The sequence below is a fragment of the Poecilia formosa genome, unplaced genomic scaffold (genome assembly GCF_000485575.1).
Source record: "Poecilia formosa unplaced genomic scaffold, Poecilia_formosa-5.1.2 Scaffold2, whole genome shotgun sequence".
NCBI classification, from domain to species: domain Eukaryota; kingdom Metazoa; phylum Chordata; class Actinopteri; order Cyprinodontiformes; family Poeciliidae; genus Poecilia; species Poecilia formosa.
In genome coordinates, this window is record NW_006799941.1 from 4,299,595 (window position 1) to 4,324,252 (window position 24,658).

At 39.0% G+C, this 24,658-nt stretch overlaps 1 protein-coding gene across 8 annotated transcripts in view; it reads left to right on the top strand.

Annotated features, from left to right (window-relative positions):
* The window catches only part of cacna2d2a (calcium channel, voltage-dependent, alpha 2/delta subunit 2a), a 234,507-nt gene that overhangs the window by 138,636 nt on the left and 71,213 nt on the right, over nt 1-24,658 (top strand). For 5 of the 8 annotated variants that reach the window (XM_016670882.1, XM_016670865.1, XM_016670866.1 and 2 more), the window contains exon 5: nt 20,270-20,314. The exons of the other annotated variants lie outside the window; for them this stretch is intronic. In XM_016670882.1, the coding sequence (XP_016526368.1) occupies nt 20,270-20,314 (45 nt within the window). The remainder of the gene's footprint in view (nt 1-20,269; nt 20,315-24,658) is intronic. 8 annotated transcript variants of the gene reach the window in all.

The window sequence follows — 24,658 nt, forward strand, 5'->3', positions numbered from 1 at the left end:
CACCCTGAGGAGCGGAGCAACAGCTGCAGAAAACTGGTCAATCTGGAGCATTCCTTGGCGTCTTTTTTATTATGGGTGCATTGATAAATTGACCTTAATTTTCTTCGTTTTGGGAGATCAGTGATCAGCCGATACTTGAATGTGAAGCCGATCTTATCCACTGATCTTATCAAAGGTCTAAAAATCAACCGCTGTCCTTTTTTGCTCTGCTGTGAGAAAGTTTTGACTGACAGACCATCAGCTCATGTCTGCATGTTTGCAGTTAAGTTACCAACTCATCCACTTTCCTGCTATATCTAGCAACATTTCCGACAAAAAAAGAGCACCCTATGTTTCTTTCTTATTTTTTCATTTTTATTTCTTGCCATTTCAAGCTCTAACTTTTGAACACCTTGGCATTTACTTATCCTCCTGCTGAAATAGTAGTCAAGTTCATGCTGTGGATTTGTATGCGTGCATATCCCTTAGTATCCAAAAACAACTGAAAACTGAATTTGTCTGCTGCAAGTAAAATGAAAAAAATCCAGAGAACGCACATGCAAACACATGTCAGCTTGAACAGTGGTAGTTTGTTGCTGTTTGTTTATGTGCTCTCTTAGAAAGCTTTAAAATCACAGATTGTTGGCTTGGAGCTGTCATTTGTGAGCTGCCTCTGACTTCCAGTTGTTTAACGCTTAATGAAGCCTGTTGAGAATCTTGACACATGTACAAATAGTGTTAGTCGGTGTTTCCTGGAGTCACTAAGATAACAACTTTGAGCAAACCGAAGGCTGAATTCACGAAATGAAACATCGTCTCTGGTCGTCATCATCATCATCACTTTAAGACTGATGACATGATCAACAATATATTATCTGCTACATTATCATCAGCCGCTCTTCCCCTCTGTCACACCGCGGCTCTGATGATGGCTGCTTTGACATAGATGAAGAGGCGTTGACGTGAAGCGTGGCACCTCGGAACCGGTAGACGAGATTGGATGAAAGACGGGACGGAGATTGTGGAGATTGGAGGAAGACATGTCCTTTCATTCAGATTGTGATGTGGCAGCTGCTGTACGTTGGGAAATGCATTAGTGCTAATAGCTGTGCCATTAGGAGAGAGAGAGGGCCACTCTGCTGATGGGCTGCCATGATGAAACCAGGAGAGGGAGAGAGAAAGCGGCGTGGGGGGAGAAGGTGGAAGAGACGAGGGGGAAACGGGAAACAGAGATGGAGCCATCTTCCAGGCCATTTACTGCAATCATCACTCTCTAATCAATCAAGCCTTTCATCATAGGACAACACAGTCTCCTCTTTTTCTTTCCTCTGTTTCTCCCTTCATCTCCACTCAGCCACCCACTCTGATGCATAGGAGTCATGTTCACGCTTTGCCTCTGTACACATGCATGTTCAGCTGCATCCAGCCTCACTGTAAAACATTGCATTTAGTTCTGTCTACTGTCTCCTACTCAAATACATTTAGCTGGTTTAAATGTGTGAGTTTGTGAAAGATAACTTACAGCAGTAAGTTGTGTTAACTTTTTATTAATCTTGTCAAACCTCCAAGAGTTGAGAAAACTAGAGTTTTTATGTTGGCACTTAAAAAAAAGAAGAAAAATTCAGGAGTGAGAACTGTTTCCCAGAATGCTTAGCGGCTTGTTTTTGTATCCGGAGATGGAAATGCGTTACATCGATCTGACTCCTGGGTTATTTCACACTAAATGTTTTTAGCAGAATTCATTGTGATGTTTAATAAAATTCATGATCAGATCAGAAATTTTGTTCATTCAATTTGAAACAAGAATTTAAATTATTCTAAAGTAAAATCGTTATTTTTAACTTGATAATGTGAGTAAAATAATAGAGAAATGTGTCTCTTTTACTAGTTCAGTTCTTTTCTTGCATTTTGTGAAATAATTGTTTAGCTTAAATTGCAGGATTAAGTTACAATTAAAGATTAATGAACTTAAAAAACAATGTTTAGACAACTCGTCTCTTGTTGTTAAATCAACTTCATGAACTTTAATTTCTGAGTTAAAACCAAAACAATTTCCTTTTTGGCTTAAGTTACATTTTAACGGCAGCAGGTGGAATTTCATTTTCCAGTTAAACCACCTTCAAATGTTTTACGGTGCTGTAAAATATAACCAACAGTTCACATTTTCAGCCTGTAAAGTTATGTAGGCAGTTATCAAAATGGTATTCTGCAAAACTTCTGAGATAATTCGATTTCAATAGAAACTTTGATATGACCCGCTTTGAACTCTCAATGAATTCCCTTTAAGAGGTGAAGCATGACCTGAAGAGTTGCAAGTGAAAGTTGCAAGGGTTTGTTCACTTTGTCCAAGTTTGACTCCTTTTATAATGCCTCAATTTGACGTAAATTGGTCCTTCAGAGGAAATGACTGAGAATCATTGTGGCAACTCTCAGCCGAGCCCTCAAGGCTGCCAGCTCCATTATCCACAGAATACATTAATCTCATGAGGGCTGCGCTGGACAGATTCAGATTCTGGTAAAATAGACAGAAATGAAGAGATGTCACAACACTCACACATGGTTTTGTTTTTATGTCTGTGCTCTCTTTGCACTTTAATTTCCTCTTTTGTCATCGTAAAATGTTTCCCGACCGCATCGCGTCGCTGTCAGTTAAACTGCTGAGCAACTGGACAACTTTAGTCTCATTTGTCTGTAAATTATGTTTAACTGGATTTTTAGCCGTAAAACAAAACAAAGTCACCTGAAAATGTACACTGGTATTAATTTTTTAAAATTGTTAAAGTGCATTTGAATAGGAATATAATTGTGTTGTTTTTATTTGATAATTATATTTAAATGAATGGAGCTCGACTGAGTTTCATTCCAACGGTTTTTAGGTTTTGCCAACATACATCAAGCCATTTCAGTAAAAATACAACATATGTAGAGCAGTGAATTATCTTATTCTTGATGAAGATTTTCTTAACAGTATTGAGAAGTGTGACTGAACTACAGCTTGAAATATATTTTTAAGCTTGCAAAAACTTAGGAAAACTTGCAGATGCAGGAATATTTTTTTAATTATCTGTTGAGATTACGTCTCACTCAGTTCTTTCTTCCAGATCATCACTTTGTCCCAAACGCTATTTGGTTGAGCTCACCCTCTCAGTCTGTATGGGATAAAAATGGTTTATTATGTGCGATCGTTGTGTTGTTTCTAATGCTGTTACTTGCAGCATGTTTTCCATTTAAGAAACGCCACCTGTGATGCCCTTAGTTTGGCTTCACAACATTGTTTGCTGTTTATTTCCAATGCTTCAAAGAAAAAGGGTCTCCTGTTGGTTTTTTTTATTATTATTTTATTGGATGGACTTTATTATTTATTCCACTCTGATTAGAAAAGAATAGCTGAAGGAGTGTGTATTTTTAATGACACATAGTTGGTTAAAATCTGTTTGCAGTGACAGACGCAAGTTAACTCACATACCAGATTCAAAAATGCCAATATAAGTTTATGAAGTTAATTTATTTAAATCACTAAGTTACTCAAGTTTAAGGTATCAAACATGTTAAGTTGTTTTTAAGAATTTATACATTAAGAGCCCACTGCAGTGAATCCCACTGAAAACTTCCTGGTTTTTCCACCAAATATTTATTTCTGAACTCTTCCTGAGTTAAAACATCAGTGTTGTTGTTTCTAAATGAACATGAACTTTTCTTCTTTGCGTTATTTAAGGTCTGAAAGCTCTGCATCTTTTTAGTTCTTTTGACCAGTTCTCATTTTCTGCAAATAAATACTGAAGTTTTGCTTGTAATTTCAGCGATATGCTATCAATAGTTCATAGACTAAAAGAACAATGATCATTTTACTCAAACATAGACCTATAAAAAGTAAAATCAGACAAACTGATCATTTTAAATGGTCTCTTAGTTTTTTCCAGAGCTGTTTATGTTTTCGATCATCATGGCTTCAGAAGTCTTAAGTTTAACTTAGCAAATGTACAGAAATTAGCTCATCAAAATTATGTGTACTGCCTGTTATGCAGTTTTAAGTGTTGCACACACGGCTATTTGTCAACAATAAAAAGAACCAATGAAATCACACAAACGGATATGAGTTTTATTATTAAGTGTGCAACACTTGCACACATGGAGAACAGATCCTTCCAGCATGCTCACACTATGGTGACGTAATGTCTCGATATTTTTAAATATTCAGACACAGAATATTGAAAAGCCCCAAAACTTTGGACCTGATCAGCTTATTGCCCACTTTAATGTAGAAATATTGATAAAAGCATCATTATTGGGTTATTTTTGTTATGGTGCACCTGATCGAAGAGTACAGCAGTTAGCAAGTTCAACATTTTTGTCAGATTTGAACCTTGAACACGATCATGTCATTGTTCTGACACCTGAGGTTAATTGAAAGCAGCAATGCATTGGTATCATCTTTGCAATGTTCAGGAATATTATCTCAGTTCAGTGTTTTCTAATATCCAGCCTGTGTACCACAGACTGACTGACCAGCAAAGCTGTTTTATTTTCTCAGCCCAGTTTACGGCATAGAGGTCCATTTTGACTGCAGCCTCTCTCTCGTCTTCATCATCTCCTCCTCTTCTCATTCCATCAGCTACTACACTGATCACAGCTTTGATTAGACTTTTGGTTGCTGTGGTGACCCGACGGTTTTGTAATTTCTGTATCTTGATTGTAAGCTTTTGTAATTTGTTTAAGTGGTGCTTGACAGTGTTGAAATGGCCTACTTACATTTTTTCCTCCTTTTTCTGAGCTTCTTTTTCCTCCTGCTGCTGCTTCTGTATCTTTTTCCATTTTATGTTTCAATTTTGTCTCAAATATTTTTTCTCAACAAAAACTGCAGGTACATTGAGGAATATGTTGAATCTAAGACTACATTCACACTGCAGCCTGAAGTGACCAAGCCTGACGTTTTTGTGAAATTGTATTTTTTTTGCCGTGATCGTTCAAACTTCCAACAATATGCGACTTGTATGTGATCTGCAGTGTGAACTGCAAACGACCTGCATGCCCAGTAGAGGGCGCAATATCGCTCAGTGTTTTAAAGAAGAGGGAGAAAAAGTACTCGGTGTTAGTGGAAGTAAACATGGATGCTAACGGTGAAGCATAGATTACGATTTTGAAGTTGTTGTCCGACCGGAACCAGCACTTAACAACTTAATCCTCATTACGGTCCGCCATGATTTTTTTCTTCCCGCTTGCGCGTATCAGGATGCAGAACAGTGAGGTTTGTCAAGTATCGGTGATCTTCAGCATCTGATCATGACAGTCTGGTCAGTTTAGGCCACATTCATCCTACCTGAACGTCACTGATATTCGACAAACGTCACTATGCTGCGTCCTGATACGCACAAGCGGGAATAAAAACAACAATCATGGTGGACTGTAATGAGGTTTGGGTTGTTAAAGTGCTGGTTCCGGTTGGAGAACGACTTTAAAATCGTAAGATATGCTCCACCGTTAGCATGCTAACGTAAAGACTGAGCACTTCTTCTTCGTCTTGTTTATGGCGGTTGGCAAAACACTGAGCACGCTCTCTATGTACGACATTATTGCGCCCTCTACTGCACATGCAGGAAACTTTCAGCTTGTTTGCAGTTCACACTGAAGATCACATACAAGTTTCATATATTTGGAAATATGAACGATCACTGAAAAAAAAAAAAAATTATTTTAAAAAAATCAGATTTGACAAAAAATGGGATATTGGGTCACTTCATCCTGCAGTGTGAACGCTGCCTAAGATGCTTTAAAATAAGAAAACAACTAATGAAAAAATCTGAGATGGAAAATCTGTGCAAATAAAAACAGCTCAGGTGTGGCGGTGAAGCTTTCTGTCAGGCGGAGTCGGGCCAGCTGGGATGCAGCCTGCCTGCCAGGAGGGAATGTTTAGAAAGCGGCCCCCATGTCTAAATCCCTCCGATCGATCCCCTGCCTCACAGAAGATGGGAATCGATAGTCAGAGGAATCCAGCGAGCCATGTTGCAGACCCTGATTTTCACATTTCACCACACGGTCAAAACCCATGAAATGTCATTTTAAAGGGTAAACCTGATTCTATTTGTGCCGTCTATTCGGGGCAGACTCCTAAAAAAAAATGAAATATGGACTGGTGATAACTTTCTTCAGTGAAAAACATGTTTGGATTCTGAGTTGGCATTACAGAATGTGAGACAGATTTCAATTCTTAGGGATTATCAGAATAATTTCTGGCCAGAGGCAAGTTTTTAAACCATTTTGGTCTTTTTATAGTGAGGAAAAAGGTGAAAAAAAGATGGATGAGAAAGATAGTTGATGCATGGGTCACAAACGAGACCTGAATCACATGTTTCTGTTTATGCTCTTGGCTGTAAGTGTCTGCTGCCTCCACTGACAGCCTGACAAATATGACAAATATCTCACTTTGGCTACAGAGGGAACATTTTTTAAGTTTCAGGAACAAAATTCAAGACGCATATCTGTTTTCACTGCTAGAGATCCATTAATTAAATAAGAATATTGTCTAAAGGTTAATTTATTTCTGTAATTCATTGCACTAAGTGAAACACATTATATGGATAAATTACACAGACTGCTGTTTCTTTTTTCGTTAATGATATTTTCTGTGTACAGCTAATAAAAACATGACATTTAAGAATATTACATCAGACGAGTAACAAAAAACATTTTATTCCAGAAATGTGAGATCAAAGTAAAATATATTTAGTACCTGCTTAAGAGTCTGTTTTTTTCTAAACTTGCTTTTAATCTGACAAATGAGCCTCATGTTAAATGTGGCTGTATATGTTATTTAATTTCATTGATCTTTTTACATTTTGTCAAGTTAAAACTACAAATTTGCATGAATCTTATTAGCATTTTTCTCGGTGCATAGTGGCATGTCAGAGGAAAAGAACATGTGATAAAAATCTGAAAAGTGTGGCATGCATGTTTGTTGAGCCTTACAACTCAAAACTTTACATCTGAGCTTTGACTATACCAAGAGTCTGCAACTACACATGTAGCCACATTAAGCGTTTGGGCTCCTATAGAGCCAAATAAGAAATGTTTTTAATTATAAAGGGAAAATGAGCTGATTTTACCAATTCTTCTGAATGTTTTTATGCAGTACATCCATAGAGTACAGCATAAAAACATAGAGTACCTACAACAGATAGATACCACTGGAACAAAGCTTTGAAATCCAATTTAATCTTTTTTAGCTCCTATTTTCTTTATATTTTTTTAATCACTTTTCAATCATTCAAAATTAAGTTTTTTCCTGTTTGTGGCAATTAGATGATTCATTCTGTCCCCTTAGCTTTCATTACAGATTATTTTATTCAGTATTTTTGTTCATGATTTTACACACATTTTACACAAATTTTATTTTGTAGCAGCAGGGGCAAAATAATTCACTTCAGAGTTGGGTAGTAACTAATTACATTTAGTCAATTACATTACTTGAATAACTTTTAAAAAATGATTTTTAACAGTATTTTTACTTCAATGTACATATTACTTTTACTTGAGTAATTTTAATATGAAGTTTGTTCTTCTTCCCACTGAATGAAGAACAAACCTGTTAAAGTTTCATAAGTTTTTATACTGAAAAAAACTGATTTGAATACATTTTCTTTTGCCTGATTTTACTTTTTGTTGCTTATATGAATCATTGCAATTTTTACCTTAAAATACCAAAATTTCTACTTAACTTTATACTTTGGTCCATCTGATGATTTTTAAATATTAAATGATCAGTTTCTCAGTGCTGCAATAGATTTTTTACCAAACACTTTTTCTGCTCTTACTTCAGTAATTTCTTTTAAGTAAAAATATGTTGAAGTTGTGCTACTTTTACCTGAGTACAGCTGTACTTTACCAGCCTTGAATTGAATTAAAGTGTTTTCTCTGTTTAAAGTTGTTATCTTTTTGAAAGGTGAAGCTCTACCCCAGTCTTAAGGATTTTTCAGCCTCCAACAGGTTTTATTTGAGTTTTACTTCATGTTAAGCTCAAATTAACTCCAATCAATTCTGACCAACTTGTTTGCTCCTGTTGAAAATAAAGCGTCTCCTCAGCATAATGCTGCTTTAACTGTGGTTTCATGTGACCAGAGTATTTTTTTTTAGTTCTTTGAATGTTTATTGAAGAGACAGTGTAAAAAATGGTTGAAGGATGTGAATACTTTTGTGCTCTAATCTGTGTATTTCTAAAGTGTCTGTGTCGTTGTGAGGATGTGTCGTCTCAGTGGAGCCTTGTTTTACTTTTCTGAGTGGTCAGGTGCGGCTGGAGTTTTACTCGTGCCGTATTGCATCCCTGCTGTCGTTGGTGGCTGCCTGCAGATATGTTAAAGCAAAGTGGCCATTGTCATTTAAATTTTCAAATCATTGTGAAGGACAGCAAAGCATCTGATAGAAATGATTACAGGGTCGAAAATTACAGGTTTCCTTTGGCCAGCGCTGATTGTTGATTGGGCACTCGGTCAGCGGGTAGGGGGTGGGACAGGCCGGCTGACTTTTCAGGACTAGCTGAGGTAATGTGGCTTAAAACATCTCAGAGGAATGAAAATCGGCATTCAGCCCATCTGCAAAAGTAGAACCTGGCATCGTTTTCTGCTCAGAAACGTTGGTGCACCCGTGTCATACAGAGGCTGCGGTGGGATTGGATGTGGAGGTTCAGATTGTGCATAAATGGTCAGTGTGGCTATAGATGTAAAATGTTAGACCAGGGCAATAATTGCATTTGCTCTGGGATCATGTGATAGCGTTCATTTTGCTGTGACCGGTTTATCTTGTGTGTCTCTGTTCGGTGCTACACCACCTTTCTCCTGTGCTGCACAGATTGAGGCTTGTTTGGGGGACGCTGGCATGTGTGTGTCACGCTGGATAGGGGTTTTTATCTGGCATTGTGTCCATGCAGGGTGGAGATGCTATCGGAATTAAAACCTGCTTCTCTATGGAGCCCTGTCATCCAACAATGGAGAACAGCATTACCCAGAGTGCAGCAGGACAAAGCCTCCTTTTCTTATCTCGGGGATTGGAATATTCACAGAGTGATTTAGCTGCTTTTACCAAGGGGAAGTGTCAGGCTCAGGAAGAGAGAGACGGAAAAGAGGAGGGAAAAGAAATAATGAGACCTGCAGGATGTTTACAAAGAGATGTTAAAAGGCTGGAAATTGCAGATTGATGGGTAAAATTGGGGGCATGAGATATAACTGCAGCATTTTCAGCCACATTTATTAAAATTGAGCATTTATTTTCATTTTGTTTTCACTTCTTTATTCAACCCGTATTCGTCTTGCCCATCCCTGTGCAAGTCGTTCAAGTGAGTGTGCAGCTGGAACGGGCCATGAGGCTCCGTCTGAAGAGGGGGCAGGACACTGATGACACAAGCATGGAGAATGCCATTCACTCTGCTGAATTTGCACTGTGCATTGGAGCTTTAATCTGGGGGCACGTTTGTTTATTGGCATAAAAATGAACATCTGCATGGAGCTATGCTTGGACGGCACGGTCTCCGCAGCTCCCTAATCGCTTAAGAGCCTGGAGATGTGGAGCATGCCAACGAGAAAACAGAAAAAGAGGGATTCAGCCGCGCCCAAGGCCGCTGTCATGCACTCCTTTATCTGCGTCTCACTTAAGCTCAGTCGCTCTCTCCCTCTTTCTCCTCCTGCAGGCCAAAAGTTTTAATTTTATAGAAAGGTGCCTGGTTGTTTTATTTATTGGCTTCACTTTATGGGCAGGCATTTTGTGAGACAACACATTTTCTTAAAAGCATTCTAACTCAAACACATTGGCCACGCAGTTTTGAGGCCAACATCCAAATTGCCAATTGTGATTCAGTGCAATAAGAAGATAGAAGAGCCTTAAAGTGGGATTCTGTCTGTGCAACAGTAACTCCCCACCTTCATTTAACACACATTTCATTTAGTTTTTAGACCTATGAGGCACAAAAAAATTATATCGGTTTGATTTATTTTTGTTTTTCTGCTTTTAAAAACCCAAAAAGCACAAAATGAAAAACAAACAAAAAACAAATACATTTATGTTCAAATATGCTTCCTTCTCTGCAAAAACACAAAATTTTTCAAAGTATTTTTGCTCTAGTTTCTAGAGCAAATATCTTAGTACACTTGAAATAAGACAAAACTAACTTTTCAACAAGAAATGTGATCTTTATTTGAGTCAGTATTACCATATTGGTCAATTATTTTACTTATTGTAACATGGGAAAAACGTTTTGTTGTAAGAGAAATAATCTTCCAATGGAGCTAGTAATTTTTTTTGTCAATATTAAGGATTTATTGACTTAAAACAAGCTCATATTTCTAGATGAAAAATTATTTATTAATTAGTTTTGTCTTACTTCAAGTGTGCTGAGATATTTGCAGTAGAGATTAGACCAAAGATGCTTGGTAATACTTTGTGTTTTTGCACCGTTTTTATCTCTCACGCCATCCACCCTGCATCATAAGGGAATCTTTTTCTTTGTAAAACATCGTTTAACATAAATAGCACATTTCTTTGTGAAAAACACATGAAGTTATCTGGAAATGATACTTTGAAGTATCATTTCCAGATAAAATAAGTGTTTATTGCTGGTGCAGATTGGCCACTTCACAAAGGCACATTCAAGTACGAGGAAAACAAGAAGAAGAAGAAAAACACTCAACAGGTGCATTCTGGTCTTAGAGCATTTTACATCTGGCCCTTTAAGGACTGAGATATTTACAGATACATTATCTCTAAAAACATAAATCCCCAAGAATCAAGTGAAACAACACTTTAACGCTTGGAGTTGCGTCTAATTTCCTTCTTTATACACACAGTGTGTAGCGATTGGCTGAATGTTTGATACAAAGGGAGACAATCACAGTGGATTTCATCACAAAGAGGCTGGAACATGAAAAACAAAAGACAAAAGAAATTCAAATTCAATAGCAGCCCTGCACAAAATTGTTGTGCATCCTTCACAAAGGATGTGTTGTTGTTGTCCAGTCACTTTTCTCCTGGGCAGACTGATTTCAACAAATGAAGTACAAAATGTACAAAGGTGTTTTTAAAGCTCGGGAATCGACTGAACTGCACAAGTGTATTTTCCCTCCTGTTAGGGTAAAAGAGGAAAACAGTGCATATTTTGTGTTTAAGCACCTGCACCTTTTCTAGGATTTCATGTTTCTTGAAAACATAAAATGTTTCATATCTTATTCAGATGACCTCCCCAATTCAAGATCAGAGCAGTTGAAGGGCTTTTAGATCTCTGACATTTTTCACGTCTGTGATTAATTTACAGCCATTTAAAAATCACATGTTCACCTTTTCACACTGGGAAAAACCTCTGGGCCACATAAACTAAAGGAAATGAGCTGAGCAAATTAGTTTCTGATGGCATTCATGTGATTTTCCTCTTTCTTTTTTTGACAACTGTCCTTTTAGTGAGAATGCCCTTGTGTTCCAGAAGAAATTAGATGTCAGTCATTACCGAGTAAAAATAATGCAAATTGTAAGGTGCAAGTGTGTGAGCAGTAGGAGTGATGGTTGAGAGGTGGAGGTTATACTGGTGGGCTTAATCTGTTGCTTAAACTGAGTAATTTCATTTGTTTTTGTACTTTTAACCACTTAATATTGGTGGTAAGGTTCTCTGGGGTCTAAAAAGTGACAGAGTAGAGAAAGAAGCAGAGATGCAACAATCAAATTTTTCAGCAGTGATTTAAGATGATCGCACATCCTCAATTATTGTTAGAAGTTTTAAAGAAAAGCATTTTTACAATTTATTTTGTTGCATGCAGTCATTAAGTATTTAGACAAATGTTTATGGAGGTGACCTTCCTGTTATCTGCTGAATAAATGTATCTTTCTTACAGCCATTCTTTTTATTTATTTTATTTTTTATGTATTTCTAGTTATTTCTTTTAGTTTTTCTACTTAGGGTTTTGTTTTTAACCTTATGGTCTATTAAGACATTCTAACAGCATTTATATAACATCTTACTTTATTTTGCTTCGTTCTATCACTTTGCTTCAGTCAATCAATCGCTTGTCTAGGAATGTAGAAAATGAGAATGTCTGTTCTTACTCTAACTTTATTTTTATGGTCCCAATAGAGCCAACTATGAGTCTTTTATGATCTGTAACCACACCCAGGAGTGTTGTTCCCTCAACCTCCAAAATGCTGCATTCACTGATTGGAAACAGGTAAAATGTTTCAGTGTCTGACCTTACAAGGTCAAATTGGAGCCCATAACGCACCAACGCATCAGATAAGCATGCACACACACTCGTACCTAAGGGCAATTTAGATCATTTTTAGAGACCAACTCGCCTCCCAGTCCTGCTTTTGGACTGTGGGATGAAGTCAGAGTACCCAGGAAAAACCCACACAGTCAGAGGGAGAACATGAAAAAAATGGCCAGGATTCAAACACAGGAGCTGGACGGCATTGTTACCTGCTGTACCGCCATTCCTAAAGCATCCAAACTGAAAACTTTACAAACTAATGTTAAGATTTTCTTGTCTTTTCTTGCTGAATTTCCACAGCAGCTGAGTTTTTTTTTTTGTGTGTGTGTGTGCGTGCGTGCGTGCGTGCGTGCGTGTGTGTGTTTACCTTTCGGGGCCGATGCGTGCGGGTTAATGAAGAGCAGTAAATGAAATCCTTTATTGTGTTTGATATAATGTCAGCTTCCATTAGGGAAACTGGTGGAAGGAATGATTGCTAGACTATCTGGGAGAGGGTGTGCCGCTTGTGTGTGTTTGGCTTTTTTACTTCACGCTTGTGTGGACACCCCAGGGCACAGCAGAGGCAGAGAGTGTCGTCTGTAATTATAAAATCATTAGCAGGTGTCCAGAGGAGATATGAATATGACTGTAATCTGTCCTCGCCCATGATGGAGCGCTTGTCACACACTCAAATGTCAGCCTGTCTCCACCTGCACATCGGGGGAGTTCAGATTCAAAAGGTTTACTCCTAGCGACTACTCACTCATGGCGCGGACCCCAACGTGGCAGCCGTCTCCGTGTGTCGGCCATTTTTCAGTCGCTGTTGTTGCCCTGCTCACACGAATCATTAATGGAACAAATTGCACATATTGAAATTTTAGGTGTTAAAGGATGTGACCTTAAATCTTCAGTAACTTTTATAAAAAAAAATGTTTTTGTTAAAATGATCATTATGTTGTGACAGTGTAATATCAGACAGATAATTTGTGAAAAAATAAAACTCTTGTGTCTTCACCCAGTGCTACCTGCAGAAATACATCATTCAGTCAGAAACAACCAATCAGAGCCAGGAGGAAGGTCTTAGCGCTGTCAATCACTCTCATGCTCACCACCTCCCTCTTCTTCTTTGCTAAGCTGTTTCACTACAACATAGCCTGCTATGAATGCTAATGCTAGTTAGCATAGCCACTGATGACCCTGGGCAAATGTTTTCTGTAACAATAAATTGATTTTCAAAATTAGCACATTAAGCAGCGTACATGAGGTTGATTGACAGCGGTAAGACCCTCCTCCTGGCTCTGATTGGTTGTTTTTGACTGTGTGATTCCTCAGACAGCAGTAGTAGCTCTGGAAAGAGGTGAAGCAGATCAATCTTTCTCATCTGGCTCATCCTGTCACAACATGGTGACAGTTTTAATAAAAATGGAAAAAAAAAATGTTTTTTGTAAATGTTACATACTGCAGCTTTAAGGTGGAGGACATTTTATCTTTCCATCTGATGTGTTTTTTTTTTTGTTTTTTTTTTTTCAAATCATTCTCATGTTGAAACTGAGTGAAAACCAGAGCGAAAAGACACGCGGACACGTATCCGCTCAGATATTCAAGTGAGCAGACATTTTCAGCAGCGACAAAGTCACATTGTAATCTGGAGCAGAGAGGCGGTTTCTATAGCAACGCTAGACATCTAACCTACACGCTGCTGCTTTTGCCGAAGTCTGAAATTGGTGCGAGGAGGCTGGTTGGAGAAACGGAGATGGGAGGAAAGAGATGAAGATAAGACATGGCAGGGAGGAGAAGGAGGGACGGAGGAAGAGGAGGAGGAGTGATGAAGCAAAATGAGAGGAAAGGAAGCAGAGTGAGATAAGAGTGAGGAGAGGATAGCGGGTGTAGAAGATGAGCGGAGGAGATTGATGCAGGGGAGGGGCAGGAGATCATCACCTGACCTCAGTGTTTGTCTCCCTTTTTGTATTTGTTGGTTCACTCTGAGTCATAGATTTAATTTACTGATAGCACTTTGTGTCGGTGGGAATTTCTCCTACATTCAACACTGATCCCATGCACAATCTGTATGTGTGCAAATGAATTTAGAAGTTAAATCAATACCTTATGCAATTTTCTTTGTATGTAAACAACATGCAGTTCATGTGCATAAAGGAGATCAGCGCAGGATAATTGCTGCGCTTATGTGGAATCAGATGTGTGTTCAACCTAAATCCGTACCCAAAGAGACCTGTGACCAGCTGCAGCAGATGGCTCCGCTGACCCTGGTCATGACTCAGGGTCATGGTGGCTTTGGAAGCACAAGCATTGAGCCGTCTCGTCTGTGCATGTGTGCTCAGATTGCTTTCATGAGTAACGACAAATTACCCAGGGCTGCTAGGGAAAGAACTGCAATGTGCAGCTGTGGAATATTTGGATAAAAATATGGCTTTATCTAGTCCAATATTGTCTTGACGTATGTTGCCTTTCTGGACTTTAACAGCTTAGTTGCTTTTATCAGAATAGGTTGGGCATCTAGGTCATGGGTGGTCTGTTTAGAAGCAGGCAGTGGATGCATTGTTTTTGGTGGTACCGTTTAATAGCTTCTAGTTTATTATAGCTCAGTTCTTTACAGTGAAACAACATAAAGACAATATTGTTATTTAATTTTAAAGTTAATTTTAAAGTCTAAAGTAGGCAGTGGAAAAATAAACTTTAGGTGGGTGGAATCAACTCACTCACTCTTTGTTACCTAGCAACAACCTGTTAAGTAACTTACGGTTACCTAGCAACTACATGTTGGGTAACTTGCGCAGCAGCAGCTTAAGTAGCAGTGAAAACTGGATAAAACATGAAAGGTCACGCCACCAGTTTGGCAGTATTTCATATTTTTAAAACAAAACAAAAGAATCAATAATTATCTATATCGACTGATAAGACAAAATCAGCTATGTGAGATATATGGACATTATATCATGTAGCTGTTTTCATTCGGATCTGCCATGATTTTTGATGGCTTATCACTTGAGTAAGCATATGGCAGTGTGACTTTGATTTCATTTCTTTAATGTAAACACATTGTTCCCACAAGTCTGATCTGCACCAGATCAGTAGGCAAACACTTGTGCAAAGCATAGCGGACCCATGGATTCAAGACCAACAAAAGGAGAATATGTAGACACTCTTGATCAATGTGCTAGAGAAAGGTTCTGGTGACTCGCAAAGCACGAACATGTAGTAACATATGTATGTTACTACATGTAGGCTACATATTTGTCTTTGCTTGCAGATAAAAGTTACATTAGCTAAGCTAATTTTGCCAGTTTGGCAGCAATAACTACAGTAAACATTGCTGATATTTATCTTAGTATAAATATCTGTGACTGAGTGATACTTATAATGTACTTATTGTCTTGTTTATAAGTTAGGAACAAGGCAACAGTTCGTTCTAAGCTTGTGGCTTGTTCATTGTTGTCATAGCAACCGCCTGCCAAGATGGCTGTTCATGGACGTGTGATGTCACATGAGAACTACTTATTGCAAACTTATATTTTTTTCGGAATCAGCAGAATATAAACGAAGATTTGTCCACGTTTGTCATGGAGACACAGCCGCTGTCTGGTGTTTGTTCGTGTTGGGCTCTGGATATGGAGAACCAGGCGTTTCTCGACAGGAAGTCGTCCTGAATTAGGACTTTTATCGCTGCAGCTGTAAGAATAAACTCCTTAGAAATGACAAACCAGTCTGAGCAGGACTGGGCTTCAGATCCGTCCTGCTGGCAGACACAACACCCTGTCTCCCCTCCCTCTTTCACTGTTTTTCTCCTCTACTCTTTCTGCAAAGGCATCGGCTATTTTTAGCCCTGGCAGTCTTTTTCTTTGTTTCATTCTACGCACTCGACCACCATACATCTCCCTTCTCTCCGTCCATCCCCTCATATCAGCCCGACCTAAACCTAACCTCCAACTCAGCCAGTTTGCTCCCTGACTGATCCGCTCCGATCCCTCCGCTCTTCCCATTTCCTTCCATCTTCACTCCTGATCCGTTTCAGAGCTGGAGGGAGGAAGGAGCTGCTGGTAAGTTGAGGATGTGTGTCAGGGAGGCAGAATCCGTTCTTTCTCTTCTTGTTCCTACTTGAACACAATCGGTACGCTGTGTTGGTGTCAGTTTCAGTTTGATCACACCTTTTTCCAACTCTTTTGGGACTGTACTTTCTTGGCTGACCTGTGCTAGACCTTAGCAGTGACGTCTTCAGGCGGCGTATCCTGAGAGTAACCCAGAGAAATTTAGAAAAGTGAAATAGTTGTTCTTTGAATATGATGTCTGTAATTGTTAGGGTGTGTCTGAATCCTATTTTATCCCTTGCTCTTAAATTGAAGTGCTACGTTTTAAAGTGCTAGGGTCTTTAACTAGAAAAAATGGGGAAGGACTCTTAAAATAAACACTTAATAAAAAAGATTAGCAGGAGATAAAAGAAGGAAATTGAACATAAACATATTTTCATGGACAGGAACAGCAGTGATGTTTCGTTTTAAGTCTTCAAATCCTATTTAACTGTTGGTGATTACCAACAAATTACCACAAAAAATAGCAGAAATGTTCAATTTAAAATATTTTTACCCTCATACCCACCAGTATATTGTTCATTTCAACAATCTAAATTAAGGATAAAGTATTTTGATTAATTATCCAAGAGGAAAATTATTGCAGGACGTGTATTAAATTTTTCTGCACTGAGTCTCAGTCTGATTAATTATCAGTACAATTCAAGTCTGTTATTTTGGAACAAGTTTATACCCTATAGTGCAGCGTGTTGGAAAAGTATTAATGACTCAAAGTTTTTCACATTTTCTCAGATTACATCCACAAATTGTGGTTTGTTTATATGGGATTTCATGTGTTTAATCAGCATAAAGTAAAGCATTACTATGAAGTGGGAGGAAAATGATACATGAGTTTTAACTTATTTTGCAAGTAATTTGAAAATGTTGTTGTCATCAGTAACTCATCCTGCAGACCAAAATGTTTGCTCATTCTCCCTTTCAAGTAATTGTACCCGTCAAAGCGGATATCTGTGAAAACTCGTTTCTCAGTCTGGTCTCAGTTCAGGCGTCTAGATTGGGTGAAGGTCATTCACATGGATATGATCTGAGCTAAAGTGTTTCTTTGTATGTTCAGAGATGTTTTCCTGAACCTCTCTCCCACCACCTTATACTGAATTTATCCAGGGGTAAAAGAGTAAAAGGGCTCAAATTAATATGCATTCTGCACTTTTCATATTTTTATTTGTGTCAAACCATGTATCATTTCCCTCTTACTCTACATGTTTGCACTACTACTGTGATGAAAACTCCCAGTAATTTACAGCTCTGGAAAAACTTAAGTGCCCACTGCACTGAACCTCCTGGTCTTGTTGATTTCTGAACTCTTCCTGAATTAAAACATCAGTATTGTTGTTTCTAAATGAACATTAACTTGTTTTCTTTGCATTGTTTGAGGTCTGAAAGCTCTGCATCTTTTTGTTATTTTGATCATTTCTCATTTTCTGCTTTTGCTTGTAATTTCGGAGGCATGTTGTCAGTAGTTCATAGAATGAAAGAGCAATGTTCATTTTACTCAAACATATACCTATAAAAAGTAAAATCTGAGAACTGATCATTTTGCAGGTCTCTTAATTTTTTCCAGAGCTTTATTCTGCAGATTGAACTTTTGTGACAAAATGTGAAAACGGGTATTGATAGTTTTTCAAGGCACATTTACTTATTTAGTTAGAATATTTTGCGATACAATATCAAATTAAATCATTCTTAAATAAATCAAAGTAGATGTTATTTTCTTAATAGGTAGCACTTGCTGACATGTTTTTCTCCTCCATAATAAACAAAATGCAGCACCTGATCTGGACTCGATTACTTGACTCCTACAGCGTATTAAACCAAACATGTTTACTAATTATGATAATCTATCAGTCTTTCCAATAAGTGTCTCTTTTTACAGTGTGAAATTTTGAGTTAAGTGCCAAGAAATATAGAGAAATTAATTTCAACCTAAAATGAAAAGAATGCCTGTGTGAAAAGCAAAAAGTTATCACCCCTTACTTCGCTCTAATGCTCAGATAGAAATAATTAGAAACCGTGTAAAACCTTAAACCACAGTTCTCTGTCAGCCGGCCTCTCTCACCAGACTGCGACCGCAGCTCTGCCGGTGCAGGCGCGTCAGTCACTGCGCTGCCCTTGAGATCGCGTCCTCAGCCGGTCTCTGCTCATCATAATGAGGCCGACCTCAAGGTGGCTGCTGCTCGCCAAACCCTCACGCCCACCTGGATGAGAGCTCCAGCTGAGAGGGAAACGGGGACGACTGGGTAGCCGACCTGCTGAGAACGAGGGTGGATGAAGTCTGAAAGCTTTGGTGTAAAAATCAGAACCTGGTAGCTAAAAACTCAAGTGGTTAAGTGGAACAGAACAGCTAAACAGTGGGATACATTTTCACTCTTCTTAACTTTTGGTACGCGCATTTCTGCTCTCTGCTTGGGAGCTGTTTACCTCAACGCCACACTAACAGCAGAGGGTGATACAACTCCCACAGAGAAAAGAAAGTAGAGGAAAAGGCCCTGTCCACACCAACACTGATGCTTTTCAAAGAAGTCTTTTTTCTGTTTGATTCTTTCATTTACATGCAAACTCATTTGTAGGTGAGAAAAACTAATTTTCCAAATGAAGATTTTACAAAGCTTTTTTTTATAATGTAGTTATATAAATGGAAAAGAGAGCTTGAAAGCATAAAATCACAGCTGACTTTTTTTCTCCACACCCACAACAGAAACGACCCCCTTGAGGCTACTTAGAGAAAAATTTTACTAAAAGATTCTAAAAAATAATGTTTATTTGTTTCAAACGTGCTTTTGTGTAACATTTGACTTGGTTTAAAATATGTGGCTAATTTAAATGTGTTTGAAACTCTTTCCAAGGTCGTTTGTTGCCCTTGAGTGATTTTGTGGGGTTGCTGACTGCAGTTCAAGATTGGTACAGATTTTGCCCATTATAGGCTGATATTTTCTGAAAAATTAAAATCTTTTAATTCAACCGTTTTCAATAAGGGGGACTTCATCCAGGTTTTAATGTTGAGGACAGACTTAAAATCTAGACAAAAAATAGAAACGCACTTTATCCAAACACTCAAAAAAACTGTAGGTCATTGTTTAATGTGACAGTGAATATTTTGTATTCACTGCGACCTCTAACCCCACTTTGCAGACTGTATCCACCTGCAAATCGCTGAAGTTCTTGAAACCCTCTCTAAAACCATTTTTAGTAGTTCAGACACCAAATTCACCTTAACAAACATTAATATTTGTATCGGAAACTGTCTTAGTACCATAACAGAAGCTAGTTAATGCATCTTCCTTTGTGAATACAGCCAATCAGAGCCAAGGGAAATATATAGCGCTCCTGGATTGGCTGCTTAGCCAATAGGTTTGTTAACTAGCTTTGTGCCTGAGCATTTCAGCTCCCTGAGCTGCATAATCTTTAACATTTTTTAGATCTGCTCTAAAAAAAATCTAGAAATAATTTGGAGAAAAATCTGCAAATAGGTGAATCCGTGAACATTATTCACGGGGGTCCACTGTATGCGAGACTCTTCATGTTTTGGTTCCGCGTTGATATAAATATTCGTTAATTTATCTTTTGACTAAAATGTTCCATGTTTAGAACGTTCTTCCCCTGTATTTCTGTGTCTATGTGATTGGTTTTTATGTTATACCACCTTCTGGTTTCCAAAATCTGGATGGAGAAAAATGCAGTACTGTGCTGCTGGGTCCTTTTTCTGGCTTCATCTCAGACCATCCGACTTCACACTTTGAGATTCAAACTTGTGCTGAACGCAAGTTTTGTCCATCTTGCCTCGTCATGACTATCATTTTACATCACACTACCCCTCCTGTGTTCTGTGATGCTGATTATATTCTCATGCTGAACGGTGTGATTGAATATAACCATGACTTTCTCTCTCTCCTGCTCACCGCCACAGGTCGGGACTGATATAGGCACAGCTATATCTTCTCTCACCATCTTTTCTTCTTACTTTTCTTTTCTGCACAGGAGAATGCCATTTCATACTACGATTCGAAAGCGGATTCAGACTATGTGAGTACAGTATGGACTTCTCCCTAACCCCTCCCCCCGTTTCCTCGCACCGTCTGCCTGCCTTGACCCCTCCAGACGCACAAAATCCCACTCAATCCACTTCCTGTTCCCTTTCACCCCTTCCTGCAAGCCCTTCCCGCCCCTTCCCCTGGCCTTCTCGGTGTTGATGCCCTTCCTTCTCGGGTCGCAGGATCCTGCGCTGTCTGTGTGCATTAGTGAGTTGGCACTGCTGTCTGGTGAGCACGGCCAGGTCGACATGCATGAGTCTGTGAATCCTGGTGTCCTCCCCCAGACCCGTCCTTTTGTCCGATGGATGAGCCTGTTGTTGGCGGTCAACCTGAACTGCTGCCGTTGGACGTCTCTTATTTATGTCAGTCAAAGGAAAGTTTCAGAGGCTAAACAAATGGATTTTTCCTGGAATTCCTGCACAGAGTACGTTTTGAAATCACACCGACTGATTGATTAAGTTTCAAGGAGGCGGGGAAGAATCCCCTTTAGATCACCAGAGCAGGGAGGAGATGGAGCAGAGAGTGAGGAAAGAGAAGCTGAGGAGCAATAAATCACGGTGTGATTTTCTCTTTGTGCACGACAGTGTCGTGATTAATGACACAGCGCTTTAGGGCCTGTCAGCACATCTAATTGGAGAACATCGGTCATCATTAACATGGCACACTGAGGCCGAGTCTGTGACGCACCTCTGACCCGCTCGTCTACAACTTTACGACCTCCCGGAACCGATGGCGGGAGTCAGGCAGAGGTCGTTCCTCTCCGAGTCCCCACCAGCAACCCTCCCAGTCGGTCTCACTTAGTGAATCTCTGCGGTTAAGCTCTGATGCTTGAATATAATCCTGAACTATAAAGAGGATGTCACATGAAATTGGTTTCAAGCAAAAGGTAAGTCATTGTCAGGCTCTTTTCCCCTCCTGTGCACCGCACCTCGTTAATTTCTCCCCCTGTCGCTTCATCCTTATTACAAAAGTGAAGTGTAATGTACCCGAGCATGTCCGATATTCATTTTTATGGTAAAGAATTTTTTATTGACACTTTCAGGTTTTCTTAACTTTTTTTTTAAACTTGCTGTAAACCAGACAAAGAAGCCTATTTGGGTATTGAATAAAATAAACAGTACAATCCACAATTATTGGTGATCCTGGTGAAGTTGTGCATAAAGTCTTACAATAAATCTGTCCATCCTTATATGTATTTGCTGTGGATTGGCTCATCAGGGAAGGGGGTCAAGGAGAAACACCCAGACATCCCTTATCGAACAACCCAGTCCAGAATGGACAGACGGCTCCTCTCTTTTAGTGCGATGCTCTTAAAAAAACCTCCACAGAGTTGCTGGAACCACATCTGACTCCTTCCTGTGATGATGAGCAGCAGAAATACTCAGGATTTTCTCACACCTGACCGTCCAGGAGACTCTGTTCATTTAGGGATCAAAATGTCAACATTTGTCACATTTTCATGTGGTTAAATTTCAATCTGCACTGTCTGAAGCGATCTGAGCTCTTTGAAAAACCTGTTCACCTCCTCGCCTGTGGTGGCGCTGTATCACAAACTACTGAAGGAAACGACTCAAAAAGCTCTGGAGAAGACATGAGCTCAACTTCCTTCTTTGAAAAATGGAGTGTCATCAAATTTTAGCAATTGTAAGATTTTTGTTTTTGGTTAAAGGCCTTGATCCGTTTCTCCTGCTAGACACTTTGTCTAGCTCTAGCGTTTGTTTAGGTTTTATTTACCCAGAATGCCCTGCTCTACAGTTCACTTCCTGCTTTTGGAGCGGTCTCCAGTTCACTTGGTGTTCACATGTGCATTCAAACCACACCAGAGTTCATGTCAAGCGAACAGAGTCCTCGGTTTTAATTGCACATTCACATTTCCCCTAATGAACTGGACTTTCTAGGCAAGTAAACCAGAGTTTGATTAAAGTAGACTAAAGAGGGCAGGTGTGAACGCATCCTTAGTTCCTCATGGATGCGTTAGCGCCTCACCACATCCTAAAACCCGGGTGCAGCTGCTCAACACAGCAAACTCATATCAGGCGCTTTTATTGGCGATTCTTTCAGAAAGGATCCATATCACATAACCACAAGTAGAGTCTTAACATGGTAAATTAAAAGGCCTTTTCTCTTCGTCTAGCTCCGTCTTTGCTGCAACAAACTACAGCAGGCTTGACACTGCCAGATTCCCAAGCCTGCCTTCTCGTCTCTAATGCTGCATCCATCCTTCTCTCATGAACAAGACACCAGCATTTCTTAATTTTAAAGAAAGCACTTAACCTTTTTGGGTTGTACTCTCAACACTCGACTGCAAAGTGCGTCTGTGCATGCTGAAGGTCACGGCATGTTTTAAATGTGTCCCTGCTCTAACAGACCTGGTTCAGACAGCCTAATTACCTTCTCCGCATGTCATCGGGTTTTACTGAAGCCTTGCAATGAACGACGGTTCTGATCTTTCCATTGTGATAAACAAGAGAAAGATCACAACATGCAAGACAGCAGCACTCAAAGACCAACTTTGGACCACTGTTCTACATATATCAGCAGAACAGATTTTGTTGATATATTTAGATCATATTCTGTCTGAAAAAGTCAGACTGGTGGAGTCCAAACTGCACTGGAAACCAGTTTGACTGTGTGCAGAAGACATGGACTCTGTTGAACAAGAACAAGGTGATCTAGTTCTGAATCCTTAAAACCCGTGTAGACTCTACAATAATTTATTTATGTAAGAGTTTATTCCTAAACAGATGTGTTTAATTAAAATTAGATCTGTTTACCTTTTTTATTGTGTGGGAGTGAGTCTCAGCAGTAATTCATTTAAATGAAGGTTTTTTTTTATACATCTTTACCATGGCGGTAATAACTCTACAGCTCTGGGAAAAATTAAGAAACCATTGAAAACCTCCTGGTTTTTCCACCAAATGTTGATTTCTGAACTCTTCCTGAGTGAAAACATCAGTATTGTTGTTTCTAAATGAATATTAACTTGATTTCTTTGCATTGAGAAATGGTCCTTATTTGACCATTTCTCGTTTTCTGCAAATAAATAGAACATTTTAGCTTGGCGTTTCAGAGACATGTTGTCAGTAGTTCATTTTACTCAAACATTTACGTATAAAGAGTAAAATGAGAGAAACTGATCATTTTAAATGGTCTCTTAATTTTTTCCAGAGCTGTATGTTTAGAAAGAAATGGCTACGCCTCATTCTAGAGCAAAGAGCAATTAAAACATAAAAATATTCCTTGGTCTGCATAATTTCACATTAATTGCAGCACTTTAATCTGCCTGGTAGAGAAATACTGCCAATCATGACTCTAGGTTGTAATTTGCTTGCAGCAGGACTTTCAAACACATAAAATGAATTGCTACAACTTTGATTATGATGTTGGTCAATCAAACCTTTTCTGCTTTTAGGCTGTTACAGCATGACTGGCGCGATATCCCGGACCGTCACGTAACAATGCTCCCATCTGTGGAGTGATGAATGTTTGTTTTATCCTGGCAGAAGGTGTGTGTGATGTCGCTTTGATCTGACGCACACCCAGGTCCATGAGTGATGCTTCGGGTTAGCCGTGGTTGGCGCAGGGCGGGACTGGAAGAAGCTTTGAAATGTCATCTCTGGCCCCTTCAGTCTTTAATTAAACCTTGAGAACGGGGAGATAAAATTAACAAATTGGGTAATGGATCGAGCAAAACAGGTGGTAGATGGTTGAAGAAAATGAACCAATCAGTCTTTCCTGTGTGGATTTATTCAGCTTCTAATTAGACACTGCCTTGGTTAATTATGATTGGGCTCTTCTGGAGGAAGGGGGGGGCGACAGCTCAACACTGAGAGAATTAGTCACTCCAAATGACAAACAAATACTGAGCTCTGACAGTCAACTTAGGAAAAAGCCAACATTTTAAAACCCAACTGTGTTGCAAAAGCAAAAAAAACAAAAACATTTTTAGCTATTTGTGGAAATGAAAGTTTCTTTAACCTGCATGTCGGTCACTACAGTGGGCAGCTGTCTAAAAGCCATTTGTTGTGCTTCTTGTTGTTTTTTTATGTTATAAATCCACACAGCCCACTGAAGTGGACACTAATGCATCATAAAATACACCATCAACTACTGGCCATCAGCTGCAAATGCAAGAAATTAGTTTTGTTAAATCCAATATGGCCAACAGCCAAAATCATGCCGACCGACCCGGTCCCTCCTTCTGCTGTAGACGGTAAAAATAATATTGTGACATCAGATAATCCCTAAAGAACAATACTACTGATGTATTTTTCAAATAACAACTTTGTATTTGGAGAAAATTACAATTGATCGCCTAAAAAAAAAATTGTATATA